This window comes from Numida meleagris, chromosome 1 (assembly GCF_002078875.1).
Source record: "Numida meleagris isolate 19003 breed g44 Domestic line chromosome 1, NumMel1.0, whole genome shotgun sequence".
Classification (NCBI taxonomy): Eukaryota; Metazoa; Chordata; class Aves; order Galliformes; family Numididae; genus Numida; species Numida meleagris.
The window spans coordinates 1,955,422-1,980,161 of NC_034409.1; the positions used below are offsets into that span (position 1 = coordinate 1,955,422).

The 24,740-nt window shown below is 40.5% G+C and overlaps 1 protein-coding gene across 6 annotated transcripts in view; it reads right to left on the bottom strand.

The window, feature by feature from the left end:
- EXOC4 (exocyst complex component 4) overlaps window positions 1-24,740 on the bottom strand; it is a 397,026-nt gene that overhangs the window by 343,603 nt on the left and 28,683 nt on the right. For 5 of the 6 annotated variants that reach the window (XM_021384283.1, XM_021384286.1, XM_021384285.1 and 2 more), the window contains 2 exons: window positions 11,596-11,780; window positions 9,390-9,499 (listed from right to left, as the gene is read on the bottom strand). In XM_021384283.1, coding sequence (XP_021239958.1) covers window positions 9,390-9,499; window positions 11,596-11,780 — 295 coding nt within the window. Of the gene's footprint in view, window positions 1-9,389; window positions 9,500-11,595; window positions 11,781-12,409; window positions 12,452-24,740 lie in introns of those variants that run through there. The other variant, XM_021384287.1, reaches the window with a different exon arrangement.

Here is a 24,740-nt window from a genome sequence, read left to right on the forward strand (position 1 = left end):
ATACTAATTATAAGGTATCACAGAAACATAGAATGGCTTCAGTTGGAGCGGACATTGAAGACCATCGAGTTTCAATGCTCCTGCCATGGGCAGGGTTGTCAACCACTAGATTAGGCTGCGCAGGATCCCATCCAACCTGGCCTTGAACACCTCCGGGGATGGGGCATCCACAACTTCCCTGGGCAGCCTGTTACAGTGCATCACCACTCGCTGAGTAAAACATTTCCTCCTAACATCTAACCCAAATCTTATCTCTTGTAGTTTAAAGCCATTCCCCTTCATCCTATCACTATGAGGCCATGTAAAAATTTGGTCCCTCTCCTGCTTACAAACTCCCTTCAGTTACTGGGAGGCCACAAAGAGGTCCCCCCAGAGCCTTCTCTTCTCCAAGCTGAACAAGCCCAACTCCCTCAGCCTTTCTTCATAGGAGAGATGTTCCGGGCCTCTGATAATCTTTGAGGCCCTCCTCTGGACCTGCTCCAACAGCTCCACATCCCTCCTGTACAGGGTGCCCCAGACCTGGATGCAGTACTCCAGATGGGGTCTTACAAAGACATTGTAGAGAAAATCACCTCCCTCACCCTGCTGCCACCTCTCTGTTGATGCAGCCCAGGATACCATTGGCCTTCCAATTGGGCTGCAAGAGCACACTGCTGGCTCATGTCCAGCTTTCCATCCCTCAGGACCCCTAAGTGCATCTCTGCAGGGCTGCTCTCAAGAGTACAGACTGGGAGAAGAACTCCTTATCTAGGACTGTCCCAATCCAAGCGCAAGACTTTGCAAGTTGCCTTGTTCAACTTCATTAGATTCTCATGTGCACACTTTTTGAGCATGCCCTCAAGAAGGCATCCCTCTCTTCTGTTGTGTCAACTGCACCACTCACCATGGTGTCAGCAGCAAACTTGCTGAGGGTATGGTCAATTCCACTACCTATGTGGTTTATTGAAATGTTGAAGAGTACTGGTCCCAAAACAGACCCTTGGGGGACACCGCCCATGACCAGCCTCCATCTGGACATTGAGCTGTTGATAACAACCCTCTGGCTACAGCCATCCAACTAATTCTTTGTCCACCTCTTAAATCCAGTCTTCAAATCAATATTTACCCAATTTAGCAATGAGGATACGGTGCAGGACCATTTCAAAGGCCTTGCATGAGTCCAGGTAGATGACATCAATTGCCCTTCCTTTGTCCACCAAGGCTGTTACTCCATCAGAGAAGGTCACCAGATTGGTCAGGACAATTTGCCCTTGGTGAAGCTGTGCTGGCTGTCTCAGATCACCTGCTCATCTCTCATATGCTTTAACATCTCTTCCAAGAGGATTTACTCTATGATCCTCCCAGGGACAGAGGTGACTCACCAGCCTGTAGTTCCTCAGGTCTTCCTTTCTCCCTTACTCGAATATGGGAGCGATGCTTCCCTTTCTCCAGTCACCAGGGACTTTGCCTGACAGCCATCATTTTTCAAATACAATAGAGAACAGCTTAGCAACCACATCAACCATTTCCTTCAGAACCCTGGGATGCATGTCATCTGGCCCAAAGACTTGAACGCATTCAGCTTCATGAGATGGTCTGGGACTTGCTCCGCTCTTTTACTGGGTTGGATTTTGCTTCTCAGAAGTTCTGGGACGCAAGAGGCATGAGAAGCCTGACTGGTCGTGAACACCAAGACAAAGAATTAGTTAAGCACCTCAGCCTTCCACATGTCTAAGGACGTCAGCTCTCCATTTTCATTTATCAGAGGGGGTACACTCTCCTTTGCCTGTCTTGTCCGCCCAATGCAGCTAAAGAATCCCTTCCTGGATTTTTTTCCACCTCCCTTGCCAAGTTCACTTCCAATCGCATCTTGGCTTTCCTGACTCCACCTCTGCACATCCAGGCAGCATCCCTATATTCTTCCCAGGCCATCCATCCTCACTTCCACTGCTTTTGCTTTTCCTTCCCCCCCCCCNTTCCTTCTCATCCCCAAGTCTGACCAGCTGGTCCTTGCTTAGCCACGCTGGTTTCCTGCCTTGTCTGCCTGATTTTTTACTATGAGGGACAGAGAACTCTCGTGCTCTAAGAAAAGCATTCTTAAAGTGCTGCCAGTTCTTTTATGTTCCTTTGTGCCTAAGGATAGTTTCTCAGGGGATCTCACCCAACAACCTGAAGTTCGCTCTCCTGAAGTTCAGGGTTCTGACTCCACTCTTTGCCAGGCCCGTGTTCCTCAAGATCATGAACATCACCAGGGCACGGTCGCTGCAGCCCAGGCTGCCTCCAGTCTTAACCTCTTTACGATCTATTCTGCATTGGTGAGCACCAGGTCCAGCAATGCTTGACCTCTGGTGGGTCTGTCCAATACCTGAACAAGAAAGTTGTTGTCCATGGACTCCAGGAATCTCTTGGACTTCTTGTAGCTCACTGTGCTGTTTTCCCAGCAGATCCCGGAGTGGTTGAAATCCTCCACCAGGATGAGAACTTACAAGCAGGATGCCTCTTGCAGCTGAAGCAAGAAGCCCTCCTCATCAGGCTCCCCTTGATCAAGGGGCCTGTAGTAGACTCCAACCATCTGATACCCATTATTTGTCTGGTCTCTAATTTTTAACCCACAAGCTCTCAATCCTTTCCTGAGTTGCTCAGGCACAGCTCCTCGCAGACTATCCACTTTTTAATAGAGAGGGTGACTCCCCCACCCCTCCTACCTCACCTATCCCTTCTAAAAAAGAGTGAGGGCCCTCAGCATGGTACTCCAGTTACGTGAATCATCCCACCATGTTTCTGTGACAGCAATAAGATCATAGTTTTCCAATTGCACCACGTTTTCCATTTCCTCCTGCTTATTTCCCGTGCTGTGTGCATTGGTACAGAGGCACTTCAGCTGGGCTTCTGGCTGCGTTACCTTCCTGGAGGAGCTCTCTCAAAAATGTCTGGGAAAAACACGAGGCACACATTTCTACTCAAAGCTCTCATCTCTCACACACCTTTCAACCCATGAGGCTGCAAAGCACTTTGTGCAGTGTGTACGTGGTCCACCCGCTTTGCTAATGCTACCTTGCTGTTCTTTAAAAACCACAGCATGCCAGGCACAAACACAGAAAACGAGCTCTTGGGAACAATAGCAGTGGAAAAGACAACACTGGAAATGCTAGAGGAAGAAAGGTTTTAACTTATTGTTTAAAAATAAAAATGAAAATCTTGTTGCTCCGAGTTCAGTGCACAGCATTCAGAGCCTAAACAACCTTTCAGACAGGTCCCCATCATTACAACGCAGCACCTTCGTAAGGGGGCTGTAAATTACTCTTAAAAATCACACAGTGAAAACAAGAGAGGGAGGAAGCACTGCTACATCCAAATGTGAGGACAGCATTTAAGAGGACTGAAGGCAGCAATCTTGCTGAGAATTCTGCCAGAACATGAAGATGAACACTCTTCCATTTTCAAAAGAGCAAACCAATTTTGAAACACCCTTAAGTAGTCAGGACATTGATTTACATCTCTTACAAATAACAGCACAGTTCACTATTTAGTAGCAACACATCGGTATATACGTTCTGTTAGATCTCGCCTTTTGGTAAAACAGTAGGAATTTTGTTTCCTGCACATTCTGCCTATTAAAGAGGTATCCTGGGTAGCCTTGGGGACCCATTTATCTACAAGATCTGACAAGATCCCAACCCTGGGATACTGAAGATGTTCTTTTCTTGTGTCTTCCCTACTTCAAACATCCCCTTCTACAATTTCATGTCATCAAGGGGTTATTTGACCACAAAGCTCTGGCCCACAAATCAGTCCCTCACCTCATCAAAAAAGGCATCAAAGCAGACCAACACTTATCAAGTTCACCTTTAAAACTGCAAGCCCACATACTGTTTTCTGTGGGCTGAGGAGCTCCACCGGTGAAAGATGATGTCCGTACAGATCACCTCTGCAAGCTTCATCTATATTTATTCTTTAACTGTGATTGTGAATAATTGTATCATTTACTGGGATCTGGACAAAAGCATAAGGCTGCCTTGCTTTCAACATGCACCAGTTTCTACCTGAACTGCGTCGGCTAAATGCATGCTCTCCCTTTAAAGAGCTAATATTGTAGTTCATGCCATAAGCACTTGCTTTATGCACAGGACCCATGAAAGATTGAATTACCCCTTCAATGCTTGTTTTGATTAATTATTCTGGATTGCGGGGCTGCTGTTTATATTTGGCTAACTTTTTTTTTTTATTAAAAAAGGGGAAAAAAAGTAATTTTAATTAAAGACACCTTTGAATCACATCATCATCAAGGTTAGAAAAGAACACTAAGGTCATCTGGATCAACTGTCCACCTACCACCAGTACTGTGCACTAAACTATGTCCCTACATCTACCTTTTTCTTGAACACCTCCAGGGGCAGTGACTCCACCACCTCCCTGGGCAGCCTGTTCCAATGTATCACCAGTCCTGAGAAGAAATTCTTTCTAATATCCAACCTGAACCTTTCCTTCATTTGCAAAGTAGTACACCAAAGAAGATCCCCATAGGATGTTTTCAATAACAAGAAGAACAAAATTTTAGAGAGTTCCAGCCTGGCTGAGGCTAGAGGCACCTTGGATCATCTGTGAATTTGCTGATGGTGCAATCCATCCCTAAAGAAGATGTTAAACAGGACTGGACCCAGGCGCTGGGTTACTCTGCTCATTATCAGCCTTCCCCACCCTTTCAGTGTAATGAATAAAACGCAATGTGAAAGAATAAATATTTCTAGCTCTAGATTCAGTTGTCCTTCTCACCTCCACCATAAGGATGCCTTTAGGCTTCAATTTCTAGTTTTAAGTTAAACAGAGCTCCATCGTATTGTTTTGTTGTATCAGCCCAGCAATCAACTTTTGTACGTAGGCCCATACCAACCAACCTAAGGAGAAAAACAACCTCAAGGAGCAACACCTTTGCCACAACCCCTCTAATGAAATACGCAGACATTTTCAGACACTTTACAACATGAGTTGCGTATCGGAAAAAACCACTCAACTCCATGTCTAAGTCAAAATCCACGTCCAGTTCAAATCACTAGAAAGTTGAATCATGTGCATCACTGATTTATCACCTTTGCAGACAGAAAGGTAGAAAAGTTTCCTTGGTTTGACGATACCCTATGAAAACATCTGCTCCAACTGAAGGATCCCCAGAAAAGCTTGTGTTGATAACTCATTTAAGTGTAACAGAGCTAAAGAAAAGATCCTTGGGTCTTGTTTTTCATTCATTGTTTTTCATGATTCATGTCCTTCCAGGTGATAAATTCTGTGTCTTCAATACTTCCAGAGGAAATAATGCAAACCCCTAGTCTCCCAAAGGCACATGATATCTGAAGAAATTCAACTTGCTAATTTCAGGTGCTGAATCCTTTTTTTTGTTCGTTAGTTGGGGCCACCGGGCACCAAAGGGGCAGTTACTTCAGAAATGGTCCCTTAAAGATTTTGGTCATTTCCTGATCTGCCTTAGTACCAAGCCCAAAAGGAAACTGACCTCAGACCAATAACCTCAAAGCCCCAGGGCAAATCTCCTCTCTCTAAAATTGTGATTCATGCAGGTCCATCGTCAGCTTTCAGGACATCAGTCTTCCAAAAGCAGAGACCTCGGAATTTGACAGGCCATTCTCTCAAACCTACATTGTAACAGCATTTAACTCTAAGAAAACTGTACCAAGTACCTCTGTGAGTCACTTTGAAAATCCATCTGATGCATTGTATCTCCAAGTTTTAAAGAAGCGCATAGCAGCAAATAACTTTATGACTGTGTTTAGAAACAACTAATCAAATTCTACAAGAAGGGAGACTAAGGATTCTTTTTGGATTTCATCACACCGATCTAAAACTCTCTCCGTTTTCCCTTTCCTCCTCCAAACACACATGCATTGTGCGTGTCAGTGCTCAGCATCGAGTCAGAATGTGAACCCTTAGCGAGGATCAGAGAGAAAGCACAGCCCTAGAAAACAATACAAAAAAAAGTCACCTCATAGGCTTTCATGTTTACTGTGCAGTTGCAAAACATTCTTAAACTGCAGGAACAGGCTTCCTCTTAAATAACGTAGGCACAAAAATTTACCCTGAAACAATCAAGACAAACTGTGCTTTTCACACAGCACTATAATGACAGCAGGAAAAAAAATCAGATTCACTGCTGGATTCCCACCACCTTCTGATTAAGTCCTCGGTTGGACTTGTGCAAATGCAACACAGCAAACAGGACAAGTCAGGTTTAGCAAGAGGATTTAACTTCTAGTATGAATGCTTGAGAAAAATTACCCTGCTGGCATCAGATCCCCAGGCGATGTTAATAAGAAAAAAAATCTTGTATTTATTTATTGAGCATGCTTAAAGTGGAAGCAACCGTGACGACAAACAGAGAATGCCAGAATGGCATTTTTAGAGCACCTTTAAAATTGGACCTTAAAGCTCCAGGATTCCTGAAAGCATTTCAGAGGGCTGGATTCACAGGTCTCCCCACGCTTCCACCTACACACAGGGACTTGCACTCTTGAGCAGTAACCAAACATTTAATCCGTGAAGCCAATTTGAGCCAATCTTTGAAGCTAATTTTTTCTCTTGCAGCTGAGGTATATTGATCATGGAAGAATATCATCTGCATAAAATTCACAAATCCCATCCACAAGAACACATTGTTACCACTTCAAGATGTCTTCCGCTGGTTTTCTAAGATGCAATTCCATGAGTTTTTCAGGAAAGAGAGCTCTTGGGTTTTCTGTGTACTGAGTGAGAACACTTTATGGTTCCAGGAACAGTCTGGCGAGGCAGAAACTGCCATAAATACACTTCAGAATACAGGAGGTTCATGCAGAGAAATAAAGTTTAGAAGTGAATTTATTTCTCTGAACTGGCACGAAGGGAAAGTGTTACCGGTGAACTGCCATATCTACAATCCTCAGGTGAATGTTACCGAAGATATAGTTTATTTTAAGTGCAGCAGGAACTGCTTTAATTTCCTTACAAAGAGTCTACAACACAAGGTAACATCTCCTTTGGGAAGCAAATGCAGAAAGGACACAAAATCTTGGCACCTTCTTTGCTGAGATAGGTTGAATGAGTCAGTGCTTCATAGTGGCGTACATTAATATGCATGGCCACTTTGTTTCATCAATAAAAAGCTAAAGAACCTAAACGACTACAGGCAGAAACAGCTTTCGTTATGCATACACATAAGTTTTAAATCTAATAGTTTTGCAGCCCTGGAAAAGGCTACTTTTAAATAAAATTATCTGGAAAAATATGTACATAAGTACATTGTGCACTTGAAGCAGAACCATATGCATACTTCACACTGGTCGAATGTTTTCTATTACATCCTCCATCTTTCCCAGTCTGAAGGACATTTGCCCAGCACAATGCCAAATAATAGAGTGAAACAAGAAGCCAGGTGAAAGATTTTCTGGTGCAACGAGCATGAACAGCAAGAGAAGATCTGAACAAACAAGAAGTTTGATGGCAGAACCCCAACTGAACTATACCAATTTACAACAGTTGAGAATTAAGCCATCAAAGCCTTTGTTTTCTGACATTTGGAGTCAAAGCAGCAATGCCATTTTATGCCCACAAACAACCTATTTCTTAGAGACCTCTCTGTATTTTTACCTGTCGCTTGTACCCTTGCACCTTCATTCACACATGGCACAAGATAATTTTATCAGATAATCTTAGAACAAGAGATGTCATCAACACTACACCAGGCAAATAAGAACTTATCCGGGATGTCTAAAATACAGAAATCAAAAAACAATCTGTCTCTTCTCTTCGTAACTCTTTTGTTCTTATTTATGTCCGCTTAATTCTGTTTTTTCTAGCCAGTTCTGGATATTAATGAATGCCTTCTCAGCCTCAGCAGGTGAGATGAGAATTGGCTGGGCTGTGAAAGTCTTCAAAGATGAATGTGTCAAAAAAAATAATTTCAAAGCATATTTAAGGCGGTTGTTACACTAGCAATAAAAAAAAGCAGAAAACAAAGACGACGCTGAAGATGATGAAAGATAGGGATTCCATTTTTCAACAGGTGCATCTCCTGCTGCCTATTCCCCACCAAGAAAGCATGATGGGAGACTCCTATCAGCTCTGCAACTTCAGACTTTTTTCACTATTATCATCATCATCATTTTGCTAGGAGGATTCATATTTTGGGCGGAAAACAATCAGCAATGTCAGATATTACACAGTTCACTCACCACAAAAGTAGGCTAACATTTACAGCGGTGGGAACAGCATGCAGTTCTGCGTGGTTTATTCCCTTACCTCCCCAAATCACGTGATTTTGGCAAGAACTGAGCTTCACTGATTACGTGGGATAAGTACAACAATTCTGATGACGAAGCTCAGAATTTTTGCATGGTTTCTCTCCCAGGCTTCCATGATGAAGCTGCTCTTTCCAGCTTTGAAAATTTATATAGGCACATCACAAGGGATTCCTCACAAACCTCAACTAGGTAGAACTACAGCCTCAGACTGAGAGACAAACCACCTCAACAGGAACATGGCTACGTAACAAAAACGAGTAAAAGAGAAGAATGATCACACAAGACAGACTAGGAGGCAAGAATGTCAAGAAACAACAGACTCAAGCTGACAAATACAAGGACAAAAGAAAAAAGGGAAGACTAAAAAAAAAATAATCTCAATTTGAGGAAGACTGACAGGGAGGCAAGTGGGAAAGAGATGTAGGTCACTTCTGTATTCTTCTTTTTATTCATTTGTTGAACAAGGACAACCACACATTAATCCACCAAAACAATACAAGGATTAATTCCCCATCTGTGCAGTACTTTCAAAGCTTCATATAGAAGTACCAATAAAACAGTATTTTGCTTACTATCTGTTATAACAGGTATATAAAGACCACCAGATTAACCCTGTGTCTAGGGAGTCCTTTAGTCAAAGTTCCCAAGAACTTTGTAACAAGTAAAAGAAGAAGCTTTGACCTTCTGGCTCCAACACAGCAAAATACTTCTGTGACATCTACATGTACTTGCTTGCCTACATTAAATATAGAGGAGACCTCTATAGAAACTGAACTGACTGCAGATCTCTTCTGTCCTAGATATCAAGAACAATGATCAACACCAGGATAGACAAGGAAAACAAAGTGCAATTAATTTAAGACGATGAGAAAGGATTACTTGCCAAAGAAAACCCTGCAGATATGACTGAATTCTGCCACTGGATTTACCACTCACTCATTTTGCAGTATATTACAAATTTTCTTTGTATCTTTTTATCTCAGGACCCCCATTAGCAGACATCCAAGAAGAGGGGATGGTATGCCCCCACTACTCTTGAAAAACCAGCTGAAGTGCTGCAAAATAAGCCAGGTGACTCAAGTACTCACTGAGTACTGAGTACTCACAACAAATGATTCAAATACTCACTGCTGGAGCTTCCAGGAGTACTGAACTGGGAAGTTTCAAGAAACTTTCGAGGTGTAGACAAGTTAGTAACATCCATAAGGGGTACAGAAGAGGCATCTTTCACAAGCGAACTGTATGAGGGGAGAGAATTAAAACAAACAATTTACTGTCATGTAGAATCCTCATTCATGAAAATTAATCATTCTACTTCTTAAATGTGTGAGCAAAAGAGTACGCATATCAGTTCTGATAAAGAGGTTTACAAAACCTGAATTAAAGCACAAATCCACAGATGGGTACAAGTGACAATGCATACATACACTTGAATGAAGAAAACAAAAGCCAAAAAGCAATGACGAGGGAAACACTGTTGCATCGATGACAAAAATTTGGAAACCCAAGGCCACTCTGAATTTATGACAGCTCTAGACTTCTCTGACTGGTGGCCACAACATCATTCACCTACAGCACAATTAGCTCCAGCTAGCATGATAAAAAGTTGAGACAGAATTGTTAAGACCTTTCTAGACAACCACATATAAAGTGGAGATGCTCCCATTTCCATGGTCTCTGTAAGCTACTTACGCCTTCAAGCTCTTCTAGCACCCTCTAAAAATATTCACTTTCTCCTCCCCTCCAAATTCTTGTTTTGTGCACATCTACATGCACCCTTCCCCAAAGGAACCTTCTTACTCCGAATGTAGAAAGACTTGGTCATTTCCATAATAAATTCACATGGTATTATTTGCCAAGAATACGTCGTATTGCCTTGGCTGCATAATGAAAGCCATAAAGCTGGATATGGCATGGGAGTAAATGCGAGAAATCATTTTTAAAGGGAAAGAAGCAGAGAAGGTTCCTCTAATGAGTTTTGTGTGTTCCCTTAGAGGTCAAAATACTTACAAAAACAAGAGCTAACTTTACTATCCTGCCTAAGAAGCACCTACACTCTACATACCTACAATGCCACACTTACAGGGATTAGCTACGCATTCCAGATTAGCATTGTTAGATATAACGCACTTGCTGTGTTGACTTTAAGTAACTGCAACCATAATTGCATCCTAGTTGACAGCAGTCTAGGGCAGCGCAACAAAATGAAGCTACAAAATTGTCCTTGATCCAAGTGTTCGTATTAATGTCGTATCAATGATGTATAACAACGAATGTGGAAAAAGACAAAGCAAGAAAAAGATAAGGGTCCCTGTAGCAGTCACACAAAATTGCAGTTAATTAGTAGTTGCATAGTCTGGGTACACCAAAGCTTTTTGTCTGTTTTTAATTAACAAGATGAGTAAGGAAGAGACTAAGGACTTGCTAACAATTCCCTTTCCTAGAAACTTCAACTTCAAACAATTCTTTGTTTCACAAATTCATTTAATGAAACTTACTATCTCTTCTCTTATTCTTGGTAAGCATTTTTTATTCCTTCTTTCTCATAATAAGATGCTAATTTATCTTTCCTCTGCATCTTAATCATATGCTGACTCCTCTGTTGCACCCCATCATTGTTTATTATCTTTCCTGCTCTTCAAAAGTGACAATCACTCACTTTCTTTTTTTTTTTTTTTTTTATAGCCAGTATCTTTTTTTCTTCCCTCCCAACAATTCTACTGCCATCAAACTTAGAATTCACGAAATTAGGAAAAAGTATCAGTTGAGCTGAATTCCCACTGATCAGAAGCACCAACCAAGTAAAGAATATCAAAATCCTTAAATCACCTTTGAAACACTACAGAACCAAGATGCTGCTTGGGCACTTCAGTGTTGTGGCTTCTGGCTAATGACCTTATGATCAGTTGGAAGTTTTCTAAACCCTGGCAGTGTGCTAAAAAAGATGAGCACTTCTCCTCTGTGATCTTCCCTTTGCCTGACCTGAGAGCCTCAAAATCATGGTGTTTGTGGGAAGGGTATATGTATCAGAGAAGGAAAAGAATGCTAAAAGGAACTGACCTCATCATAATTCTGTGGGAAGCAGCAAGAAACAACAGAATCACTAAGCAAAAGAAGAACAGACTGCTCAAAGGCTCCAAAGAGCATCAGCGTACCTGGGGGTTTCAGGATCTTCACTGCCACGAGCACAAGAAAGTTGCTTACAAATCTACTCTAAGAATGAAAATTCCAATTGATGTTACTGTCCCAAGAAAGTTTCTGCTGATGATAGGGAGAAAGTTGTCCTCTTCCCTCCCAGACCCATTGCCCTTAGTTAGCATCACACCAAACCAACCTTATTCTGCCCTTCTCCTTGTTGCGTTGTCCCACTTTGTTAGTCGACTTGATGTAAAGATGACGGTGTAACTCATCTATCAGGACTAAGTGCATGTTCATCTTCTTGCTGTGGAGCTCCAGTCTCAGATCACTCAATCCCTCCACCTGAAGAAGGGGACCCTCCAAGGAGTCCACTGCTGACACCTGGAATGAAAACACATGACAACTTTCAAAGGTCTTCTCATGCACCTCTCAGAACCCTTCCCTTTGGTTAGAGGAGTATCTGAATACCAGGACAATTCTATCCACAAATACTTTTAAAGCAGAAAAGGCTTAAGTTGTATTTCATTATTTGTACTCTTAAAGAGAAAATTCAACACATATAGAGGATTCAGTATCCAAATAACTGAAATCTAATGAGCATTCTTCAAAAATTGTGAACGCGTGTATAAGACAAGCCACTTTAAATATCATTTGTTACATAAATTACAGCAAAAAGTATTAAACTAAAAGGATTATCAAGTAGAAAAGTGTTAAGATATTGACAACGTTGTTTCAACAGCTTTATTCTTCTCATTACACAAACACCAATGAAACATTACTCCAGTTTCTAGGAAAAAGTTGGAAAAAAAGGGCTTAAATTTTATTTGCCTAAAGTAGTGGTACAGGTGAAAAAGCTTAGGAGACCTCAGCTTCTAGCTTACCTAAGAATTACGTCTGTAATGCTATAATGGGATGATAAGCAGGGCAGCAAAGCCTTTGGCTACAGCAAATGAGAATGAGCCCAAATGCAGCAGCCACAGATGTAGAAATAAAGAAAAAGAGCTGCTTACCTTCAGAGGGCCTCACATAGGCAGGGATCTCCAGCAAGAGATACCCTCACCTCCCCTGCCAACCCTTAAATGAGGTCTGGGAAGGGGTGGATCCTGGCTCCACCCCTTCCAGTCACTCAGGTGCATTGCTTGCAACTGAGCTCCCCTGGGTTGGCCCTGCCTTCCCACCAGGTGCTCCATCACTGGCTCAGGCCATGACCTAGCATTTCCACTTCAATGTCACTTAACTACACAATTTAAATAAACATAGCCAACCAATTAATGAAAGGTATTACTCGTTCAAAGGTGCTTTTCAACTCAAAGGAATTTTGTGGGTTTTTGTTGTTGTTTATTTGTGGTGTTTTGTTTTTTTAATTTTTGATATTTGGTTATCAAGTCTCAAATTAAGGAACATAATCCAGCACAAGCAACAGACAGGGATCACAGCATCATGGGATGGTCTGGGTTGAAAGGGACTCCTCCCACTAGATCACGTTGCTCAAAGCCCCATCCAAGCTGGCCTTGAACACTTCCAGGGATGAGAACGCAGACATGCAACTATATTGCATACAACATACGTGCACAGGCCATAAGCAACGTTGCTGTGCTCATGCACTTCAACAGAGACCAGCTGACATCCAGTGGGCACTAGAAACTTAATTGATCTTCCTTTGTATCCTAAAAACAAACATGATCAAAAGGTACCAAGAAGGACAAACTAAGGTATTAAAGCAACACTATCAGTTTGGATCTCTCCCAGTTTACTTCTAAATATCTCCCAGTTTACTACTTCTAAATATTTCTGAAATCTTCTACAGCTGCTTAGAAAGATACAGCACTCCTCTGCAGCATCCCTAACTTCAGGGCTGATGTTGAAAGGAATTAGAAATAACAGCAAGCATAGCTTCTTTTACTGTGCATCACCTTTTACAGAGAAAAGCAGAATTTTAAATCTGAAATTATTAGATATTTGATTTTTCTTTGAAGATACTATTGTTGAAATAAGACATTTGCTTGTGCTTTAGGATTTAAGTTTGTAGTAAGCCTGTCAGCTAAACATTAAAAATGAAAAGCAAGGAGATACAGTAAGCAGACAGCCAAGCTAAGGTCTGGTCCCTTAATACCAGTAAATATTAACCATACTGAAAGAACATACATCACCAGCGTATTACTTTGCTTGCCTCCAAGTCAAGAATGATCCTGAAATAGCTTTGGGGCACTCCAACTTTTTAAATTAAAAGTAGTTCCTTCCTTCCTCCTGAAAAATGTTGCCAAGTCTTTAAATATGAACTTATCTTTTTTGCATGGAAGGAGAACATCCATTTGCTGCTCTGCCATATGCAGCTGCATCTATGACCTAGATCACGCTACATCACTTAACAGAAGTCACAGAACAATCAAACGCTGACATATTGGCAGTCCACAGGGGAGAATTTCATCATGATTTTGTTAAAGACGTCTTGAAAGCCCAAATTATGTCAATGCTGAAAAAGAATTTGTCTGTCAATCAGAGGACTGAACAGGACTCCCCCTAATCCCAGCCATACTGCAAGTCAAGCAGCACGTAGAGGGTTCCTATCATTTCACACAACGGACTATCCATCCTCTTTCCTCCCAGAATCTATTTTTGAACAGCTATTTAAATATGACCATAAAACCATGCTGCAGATGAAGCAAAAAACAAATGCACTTCTCCTGGAAGAGCTAACATGTCAGAGTACATACCAATAGAGAAGGGTCAACAAGCAATGCAGACACAGCTTAGCAACTTTGGGTAGAAGTAAACGTAAGTGCTAATTTTATCTCCTTCCTTTGGCAGGTGGGAACGTATCCCAAACTTCCCAATCCCAAAGGTGCTTTAACCCTCAGTCACTTCAGGGGGGTTGCAGGCATTCATCACTGCCCTGCGAGCTGTCAGCAATTTCGGCAAAGCAAGAACAAAATCAGGAACAGCATTTGTCAAACTGAGAAGTTGAGAGATGAAAATGCAGCAAGGAAAGCAAAGAGGAAAACGTCATTAAAAAAGCTACAAGGCATCCAGTGAAAGTATCGCCTAAAACACACGCAACAAAATCCAAAGCTTCGCACTCAAGTCCTTCAGCTCAATTTTTACCTTTCCCGTTACAAAAAAGCTATTCTCAAAGCTAATCATTAAAACCAACATCCAGCTCTCCAATGTGCCTTTTGAGAAACAAACGGAACAATCAATCATTTACTGTACTTAAAAACCAAAAACCTCACATTGTCATGCACTGAACTTTCTTCTTCTGGAAAAAGCTTTTTTTTTTTTTTGCAGGGTCTGCTACTGGACTTTAAGTTGTCTTTTCTGACAGTCCATATTTGCAGGCAGAGAAGCTTGAAGTTATGTCCTTGATAAATGCCACTTTCCCAGTGATTGAACTGCACAGACAAGTTTCAATGTTATGCACACCTGGAGCTTTTTAACTTGATGCAGTCTCACTCCTGTAAAGCCTCAAATAAATGTTCTTTTCTTTTCTGGCATTTCATTTCTCATTACCACCAATTATCAAGACAAAGCTCAAGACAAAAGACTTTTTTATGTTCAGAACCTTTCAAGTCTGGAAAGTAACTACAGGCTCAGTCCAAGTTCACAGAGGTCAAGAGAAGATCTCCAACCAGTTTAGGAGTGTAAACACTGTACAAAAAAAAAAATTCTCTTCAATAGTTTTAGTTACATAGAACTTCTTCAAATTCCGGCAACAAGCAAGCTGCAGAGCAGCACCTTAGATTACAAAATACAAGATTAAAACATCTTGTTAATTTGTATGCTGGATAATCTAACACAGAACATTGCCATAAGCAACTAAAACGATGTGGAGTTGGCTACAAAGAATGCACAAAATTAAAAGCACGCTACAGATAGATCTGAAAATGCAACTATTCTGGAAAAATGTAAGAAACATTGGTAAGTTTGTGTTTCACCTTACTGTCCTGCGAAGGACCAGTTCTAACAGCTCATTTTCAGCAAATAACTGTAACTGACAGGTTCCAAATCAAAAAGGCTTCATTCTCCAGAAGTTTGGAAATTCTAAGAGTTATAGAAGTTGGTGAAGATGAAGGGGAAGCAGCAAGTGAACAGCAAGAGCAATAATAACAACAGCAGCTCTGGTGACTACCTAGAAACACAAACATTTTACAATTGGCTGTATTTAAAATCAAAGTGTACATTATGACCATGTTAACATGATGGTCAACTGCCTTGAGTAACAAGAAGGTTACAGCAGGGCTTGGAAACCCAACACTGTGTGTCAACCAAGAGCATGGCCAATGCCACGTGAATCCAAGAAGAGTCAGGTCATCACCGACAGCAAGACCAGAAATACAGTGTTTTTAACTGAACTCATAACAGGGACTAGACTAATACATATATCATTGCCAAAGTTTAAGCAAAAACCTGAGTTTTATGTCCCTACTCAGCCACTATCACACAATCTCCTATGCAAGAGATACAAGCATACGATAAAACACTTTTATTTCCAGTTGCATCATCAACTCATATTCATCTTGGACATACCACTTTAACTAGGATGAGAGGTAACGGCCTCAAGTTGAGCCAGGGGAGATTCAGGTTGGACATTAGGAAAAATTTAATCTCAGAAAGAGCAGAGAGGGTGAATTTTGGGAAGCGATGGTGTCACTGTCTCTGGAGTTGTTCAAGACGATGGCAGATGTGCCACTGAGGGACATGGTTCATTGGTAGGGTGGTGATGGGTTGATGGTCAGACTAGATGGTCTTTGTGGTCTTTTCCAACCTTAATGAGTCTGTGATTCTATGATTCATAATCTCCTCTCATTTCAGATTATAATATGGAAAAGGAGATAGGTGGGTAGGAGATGGGCTGTACAAAGCATAGCCTGTTGCAGTACAACACAAAAACTACTCAGTGAAAATATATATTGCTCCTGCTCAAGTTAATCGCTATTTCTCCCATTAAAGAGAACATTAACTTCAACAAAACACTCTTATAAGGGATATTTTTCTATTTTAGTTTGGATGTTGCTCCTTGGCTCTTTAATAAAGAAGAAATCAATGAGGTGTACTCCAGAAAGAAACCTAAATATTGGGTTGAATGTATTGAATATATTCCTAAGACCATTCCTAAACATAAAAGTAGCTTTTAAGATTTTAAACGGCAACTGCCTCCCTCCTTCTCAAATAGGAAACTTAAAACAAATATTATAAAGTTAAATTGTACCATTTTTTTTCCACTCATTTATCACAGCTATCCAGAGTCCTCAGACGGACAGGAGCCATTCAACTATTTGTATCACTCATCAGGATTTAAATTTTATTATTTCAAACAATTAAGAATAGAAAAAAATCTCTACAAGTTACAACACTTTGGATTTAAAGATTTACAGCACATTATAAAAGTATACTAATTTTTTTTTTTTTAGTTCACAGTGTTTTGGAACAATTCCACATTTAGAGCAGTAGTATAAACCATCCTCATGTCCATTTTCAGAACAACCCAGCTTTTCTGATTCCTATCCTCTACAATATTCATCTCTGCTTTTCAGAGCTCGTTGTAAATCAAGATTAGAAAGCATCTCAGCTATTTTGTATGGCACCTGCTATTAAAGATAACAGTGAGGCCAAAGGCAATCCATATCTACCAAGGAGAGATCTCAGCTGCAGGACTGCATCATCTCCACACTTCTAGAGAAGTAACTGTGGTAGATTAGGAGTACTCAGTGGTCCCTAGGTAAACGCTGATATGTAACAGCAGCAAGCACAGACTACAAGATTTTCTGTTAGAATAAGCCAAAGAATTCTGGAAGTCAGGAATTAGGATTCGTATCATTAATAGAATAACATACTGATGTGGCTTGGAAGGGACCTCTAGAGTTTTCCAGTCCAAACCAGAGCTCAAAGCAGGGCTAACTTCAAACGTTAGATCATGCTCACCAAGACCTCCAGTCAAGGTTTAAAAATCTGCACAGATGGAGATTTGGGGCCTCTCTGATCTCATGTTTTTAGTGTTTAACTGCTTTCACGAGGAAGAATTTTCTTCTTGTGCTCAGTCAGTTTCCCCTCCCCAAGGTATGTGATGGCTGCTTCTTGTTGTTTCACTGTGTGTTCTGCAGAGAAGCCTGGCTACATACAGCCTCTGCTTCTCCAGATGGTCACAGATGGTAAAACCCACTCTTCTTCTCTGCAGGCTGAACAAAATCGGTTTTCACAGACTCTTCTCACACCCCATGTGCTTCTAACCTGGGTGTTCTCCACTGGGCTTCTCCTGTAGACCCTTTCTGTCACAATGCCAACATCTTTCTTGTAGCAGAGACCTCCAAACTGGACCCAGATACAGCCTTACAAGTATATAATCACTTCCCTTGATATGAAAATGGATCACGTGTATATATTGAAAGCGACACATGAAAGAGATTTGGCAAAAGAAATGCACTACTCAACAAGTTGGTGAGTGACCTGAACTTGGTCTTCCCCATGTCGCTGCCTCCTTGGACACATACTGAACTAAGGGCACAATTAATACACAGCCTTTTCTTTTTTCTTCTTATCCTCGGTGCGGTATGCGTGCTGGACAAAGACGATCAAAGATGTTATAAAATATAAAACAGTATCACATGCAAGTGGATTTTCTCCTCTTTAATTTATCCATTCAACTTAGACTAGATTTTCAAAGTAGTTGCCTGTTTGTTTTTTTTTTAATATTCCTATTGCATACTGTACTCATACTAATAAAAGGGCTAATAGAGGTAGAACTGCATACAAATAAATGGGAGGTAATCTCTATCACCACTTTTCCCATATTCTTTTTGAAATCTCTGAAGGAAGTCTGGCTCTCTCAATGAAAGACATACTTAAATAAATACAAAATTACTGTATTTATTTAAAGGATAATAAAAATATTGGCCCGTACAACAACAGAATTTGAGTTAGCTAAACTGATAGTCATCTCTGATGTTAAAATCTACTTACGTATGAAGTACAATAATAGGCAGTGACCCTTTATAAAATAAGGATCTATGAAATAAGGATGAAAAAAGAGCTCTGCTCTGTATGAACTAAAAATCCTGAGTTCATAAAAAATAACTGTGGCACCAGAGGCATTATGCAGCTTGTTCAAAGGTCACAATCAGTTTATAGCAGAGCTTAATCGTCTGAAAAAGAAGATAAAGTTAAACATTTGCCTATCATAACAACCAATTTGGGAGGTTTTAATTTAGTGTTTATACTATAACCTAGTCATGAAAAAGATATGTCTTAAAAAAGTCTTCTCAACTTTGTTCAAAGTTGTCCGATCTGCTTCCAGATAGATCCCTCAGAGGTTTTTCAACAGTATTTAAGTTTTCCAAAACGTATAGTAAAATAGAGGTGAAAAGAGGAAATTCTTCTAATTCTAGGCCTCCAATACTGCGGAAGTCTATAAGCAGACATGAAAATGAAAGCCTTCAAGTTTACTTCAGGGTAGAAAAACAGAGCAGTGGTGGTTCTGACCAGGAAACAAAATGCTTTCTATCTGGGATACCAGTCTATTCTCAATCCAGATGACAGATACAAAAAGACGAAGAACAAACAACCGAGAAAGGTTAAAAGAAAACAATGTGGTAGGTCACAATTTGAAGGGAAAAAAAGTCAAGTCATACACAAACACAGTATGACAAATAGAGAAAAGCTGAACCCTCTGAATAAAACAGCAAATAAACAGCAGCAGCCTGTTTCAGCTGCCTTGCTGGATGAATAAAGACAATGCCGACATTTAAAAGGGAGAACTGATCTACTACTTTTACAAGGAACTTGCTTTCAAAAGGTACAGGAAGGGAGAGTGACTTAAAAGAATGGTTTAAATGCATGTAGCCAGATCTAAAGAAGCAGTTTGCTGAATTCAGTCTACATCTGGCTTGTGTGAGAATCACAGAATCACCAAGATTGGAAAAGACCTCCAAGATCATCCAATCCAACTGTCCACCTGCCACCAGTACTTCCCCACTAAACCATGTCCCTCAGTACAACATCTAAATGGTTCTTGAACACCTCCAGGGACGGTGACTCCTCTACCACCCTGGGCAGCCCATTCCAGAGCCTGACCACTCTTTCAGAAAAGAAATTTCTCCTCATGTCCAACCCCAACCTCCCCTGGCGCAACTTGAGGCCATTACCTCTCATCCTCTCACTAGTTACACCGGCCTCTAAGATCATGTACTCCAACCGTCAAGCCATCACCACTTGAACTGAGTCACCACATTTCTTGAATCCTAAGTTTGCGTTATCTAGCAAAAAATTAAGTAAAAGTTCCCCAAGTTGAGTCCACTATGCCTACAAAACTTCCGTTTTCTCCATGGATGACATGCAGAAAGCGAGAACTTCTTGAGGACTTTGAATCTCCAGTGACAGAAACACATAATGAATAACACATTAAGCCTGCTGTGAAAATGCATTTATATTTTTTAATTAGAAGCTTGACATAAGTCTCATGAAGTAAACTAGTATTTCAACTGTAAATTTGCTCAGTATTTTGGTAGCACGGTGATTTAGGATGAAGCTACAGTGTTACTGTCCCTAAGAACATTACATCCACATGAAGGAATGTAAGGAAAACTTGCACCCAAGCTACATTAAGAAATCCAAGGACTGGGAATCATTCGCTATCAAATTACCCCAGGAAAGTGAGGTATCAGGACAAGGCAAGCTAAGATGACCCTGGACTTAATGGAACACCCACACAGTCTCAAAGCAAGGAGCCTTTGGCTAAAAAGCATGGAGAACATGAAAAGCACACAGATCAGAGAGCTATTCCTGACTGTCACTGCCTCTTTTCTCCTAAGAAAAAAAAAAAAAAAAAGGAAAAGGAGAAAGGCACACAGGATGTGAGGATTAATGAACGGCTGTAAAGCACTCATAATGAACAGTACTGAGTGTTGATTAGCATACTGGATATTAAGATGATGGAAAAAATTACGAGCAATTTTGTTAGTCTTTAAACCATCTTGGAAGAATTAACAAGCTAAAAGAGAGAGTTCCAAAAATTGTTCCAAAAGACAGAGAACTAAAGAAAGCAAAACCTGCAGTAGTGTTTGGGAAATAGCTGAGGTCACTTCTCTTTTAGAAGTAAAGGGATTTGCTGACCATGGAGGAATAAAGAGAGGAGAAAACTGGGATTCTGACTCATACACCAAAAACAATGCTCAAGTTGCAAGAGAACAGCTCACCACGAGAGCATCCGACAAGGTAAGCTTATTTGGTGCGGTAAGGACAGGGAAAATGTAGATATAAATGGGGTAAAAAGGGTTACTTTTTGTTCGGGGGGGTTTGCTTCCTCTCAAACATAGTGCCTTACATTAAATTTCCCACTTGTGCATTCATCAAACACAACTGAAATGCAGCCACTTCCACAAAAATAGGCAGCAAGTAGCCAGCACACAGTACAACACCGAACACTATGAAGGTATATGTGAAGGCAAAGGAATAACACACTTCTTCAATGCTTGAACAGCACAGAAGAACTTTGTTTTCCACAGAAGTTCTAACAGGCTGAATTCCACAATTCTACACCCTAAAAATCAACCATCCCATCTAGCCTTATTTTCATAGAATCATAGAATGGCCTGAGTTGAAAAGGACCTCTATCAAGTTTCAACCCCCCTGCTGAGTGCAGGGTCGCCAACCACCAGACCAGGCTGCCCAGAGCCACATCCAGCCTGGCCTTGAATGCCTCCAGGGACGGGGCATCCACCACCTCCCTGGGCAACCTGTTCCAGTGCGTCACCGCCCTTTGTGTGAAAAACGTCCTCCTAACATCTAACCTACATCTCCCCTGTCTCAGTTTAAAACCATTCCCCCTTGTCCTATCGCTGTCCACCCTCACGAACAATCGTTCCATTCCATTTTCTGTAAGGAGAATAAAAAATTATCAGTAATATCAGATACAAGCATACAGGAGATACAAGAGGTCAATTAGATGACAAAGCCAATTCCCCACGACTATATTATTGCCTTCATTATATTTTACAAAAGTTGCTTTTACATCTTCTGCTGCTAAGAATACTGCTCCTATGAAAACATCAAAGCAAATCTGTTACAAATATACTAATACAAAGCGCAGTCATCCTTTATTTTTCATAAATGTTTATGCAAATGGTGGTGGCCCAACCTAACGTACTACTTTCCTCTACAAACTTTAAAATATTTATGGAATTATGTCCCTCACCTGCCGTCCTTTACTCCACCTACATAAATTTAATTCTTGCAATTTTTTCTTAGTCCTGCCACCCATCAATCACTCCACTTCCTCCTCCACTCGCTCTAATTCATCAATGTCTTTCGAGTAATAAAGTGCTGAAACCAGAAGCAGTGCTCAAGGAACAGACTAGCTAAAAACCACAAGAGGATTAGCCAACTGTTCAGTTGGACTTCAACACAAAATATGAGCAATCTCAGCAACGCTGTGGCTAAAAGACGTCCTCAAAACAAGCAATTCCATGTATCTACCTGCATCTGCATTTTGACTATTAGATGACGATGCACTGGAAATGAGACACACACGGACTTGGTATCTGTGACAGCTGCATACCTTGAATCCTTGGTAGCTTCTGGGCAATTAGACAAAATTAGCAAATTAAAGGTTTTGTATCATCTCTGAGAGGCTCACACAGCTCAGCCGCACACCTCAACTGCCACAGGACACCACTGTGGCCAAAAGTTTAAACTGGTTCCAAAAGTAAAAGGGACAGATTTGTGGAAGAAATCTGCTGAGCGCTATTCAACACAAAAGACAGCAGCTCCTCACTGAAAAGCTGCCTGCTGCTGGAAGCTCACAGTGCTTTGGGAAAGGAATGCTACTGCTTGCTCCATCTTCATCTTCTTTCTAAGCATCCCCTCCATCAGACACTACTGGCCTCAGCACACCTTTGGTCTGACCTTGTGCTGCCATCTTTATTACATCTCACTGGAGCACTGTCGTGGAATAGAGATACCATTGTAGGTTATTGTGAAAGCAGTAGAAATACTTTTAAAGGCTCTTTCTTCTATTTTTCATTTCCACACTTGGTTTCTGATTTCATGCATCCTCATTCATCCTTAACTGCCATTAAGAAAAGTGTGGTATTCCAGCACCATCCGTCCCAAACGTCTTCTGCCTATATAAATGATGTCTACAACAATGGGGGCCTAATGCACTACAGTAAAACATTGGGACTTTTTTTTTTTAATGCAAACCTTCAGTTTCCAAAATTGATCTCCTGCTGTCTTCCAGATGGCATCTCAAATCTTTCACACTCCCTACCCAATCTCTTTGTTGCTAAAGGAATCCAAGTCCTTCCAATTAGGTCCTCACCTACTAATTTACTAACTTGGATGTTATTACAGAATTCATAAAGATGTCACAGTAGTAACACTGAACTGTATTTTTAGACAACCACTGCCTCCTCAAACAGGCATGCTGCCTACAGATCTTCATTTACCAGCTAATCAGCGTAACTCTTCCTCTGGGTCTACAAGACGACATTTCATGTTTCGTGCTACTTTGAAGGTTACTTGGTAGCATTATGCCAACTTTACCAGCCATAAATCACTTTACTCCGTCAGAAAATTTCTGGGATAAATTCATCCCTAAGTTTCATACACCTTAGTGGTAACTAAATTTATGACTCTTCTTCACCCATCGTTCACTGGCTTTTAAGCTGCATTAAAAATACAATCAGTTTTATCTACATTACATTTTATATTGTTCCATAACCCACTAGATCTTCCAACAAATTCCGCTGGTGTTTGTTGCAGTGTTTCACTAAGGGCACGATTACACTTGTACAAATCAGAGTTTAAGAAAGAAATAATGGAAAGACCAATGATTACTGGAAATGTTAAAAAGTCTCACAGAATTAAGTCCATAAAATACCTCAATAATAAAAAATCACCAACAATATCGATGGCAAAAGAAATACTAACCTCAAGGTATGTAATACTCCTAGCTTCATGAGTTTAAAAGCCAACAATATAAACTAAAAGACAGAACTCTCAAGCTGCCACTCCAAAGAAAGGATGCATCATTAAATGGCAGGGACAATTGCCTTCAGCAAACAACTTCTCATCACTGCATCTACACTATGATCAGGAAAGATTAAGCTTAACTTTGAGAAATGCCCGTTCCCAAAAGCATAGATTAGAACTTCACAAACATCTCCCCCTTTCATCATGGCCAATGCCTGTTGCGTAGCTGAATCTTACCATAGTAAGGTACTAGACACATCTATTCCACCTTCATTACAGCATGTTTTCTTATTTAATAAACTTTCATCAGCTTAAATGAATGGTTGTTATTAGTTGAGCTAACAGCCACACAATAATACTCCAGAGAGATATCAATGCTTGTTGGTGCATTAACCAAGAGCGGAGGAGCTGAGGTCAAGCACATGTCAATGCAAATGAAGCAGTATTAGGCACTAACAGTTTAATGTACTAGACTGTCTCAGATAATGAAAATTACAGGATAAAAAGAATGAGATAAAGTTATCTATAAGTGTAGTAACAAAAAAAAAATTAGATGTTTCAAAGGGAAAGAAACCGTCCATTTTCTAATGGCTTCAACTGTACCCTAGCGAGGTGAGGGCTTTTTTTTTTCTAAATTAGAAAAGAATAGAAAAAGACAATAGAGGTGAAATATATTCTAATGATACATAGCACCAATGCTTCTCATATAAAGAACTTGTAAGTACTCTTCCAAACTTAATTACTTCAGCTTTACAATGTTCCTTTGGGGCAAACAAATAATGCTAATAAGCTCTGTCATCTGAGTAAAGGTACAGCATCCAAAATGAATCTTCAGGAAAGACCGAAGAAAGCTCATAATTTCCTTGTTTACGTGTGAATCACTAGAACACATCCCATCCATACAGCAGCTTAATAAAAACAAGGCTGCCTTCTTTGTCTTCCAAACCTCAATCGTAACTATCAGAAATAAGGTTTGCCAATCATTAAAGCTAGCACAAAATAGTTCTTCTAAGTATAAATGCTTGTACACATTAAACCTAAAATGAGACACAATCCTTGAGATGTCATCTTCTCAATTCTGCTTTCTAAAAGGCTTCTTCGTAAACAATTGAGTCTACAACGAGAAGACACAGTGTTAACTGGGGAAAAGACTTCAAGGCAAGAAGTAATGAAAAGTACTACACTTTTCTTAATTCAAAAGAAGGAATTTGAAGCAGGGCCAAAACTTAAATTTTGTAATAAAATAATGTCTATAGAAATCCAAATGAACAAAAGTCTCTTATTTTCACTGAAGGCATTAATTACAAAATTACAACACTCTTCCACTGCAGTGCTTGAATTCCAGAATTGAAGAAACAAAAGGGAAGACTTATTAATTTT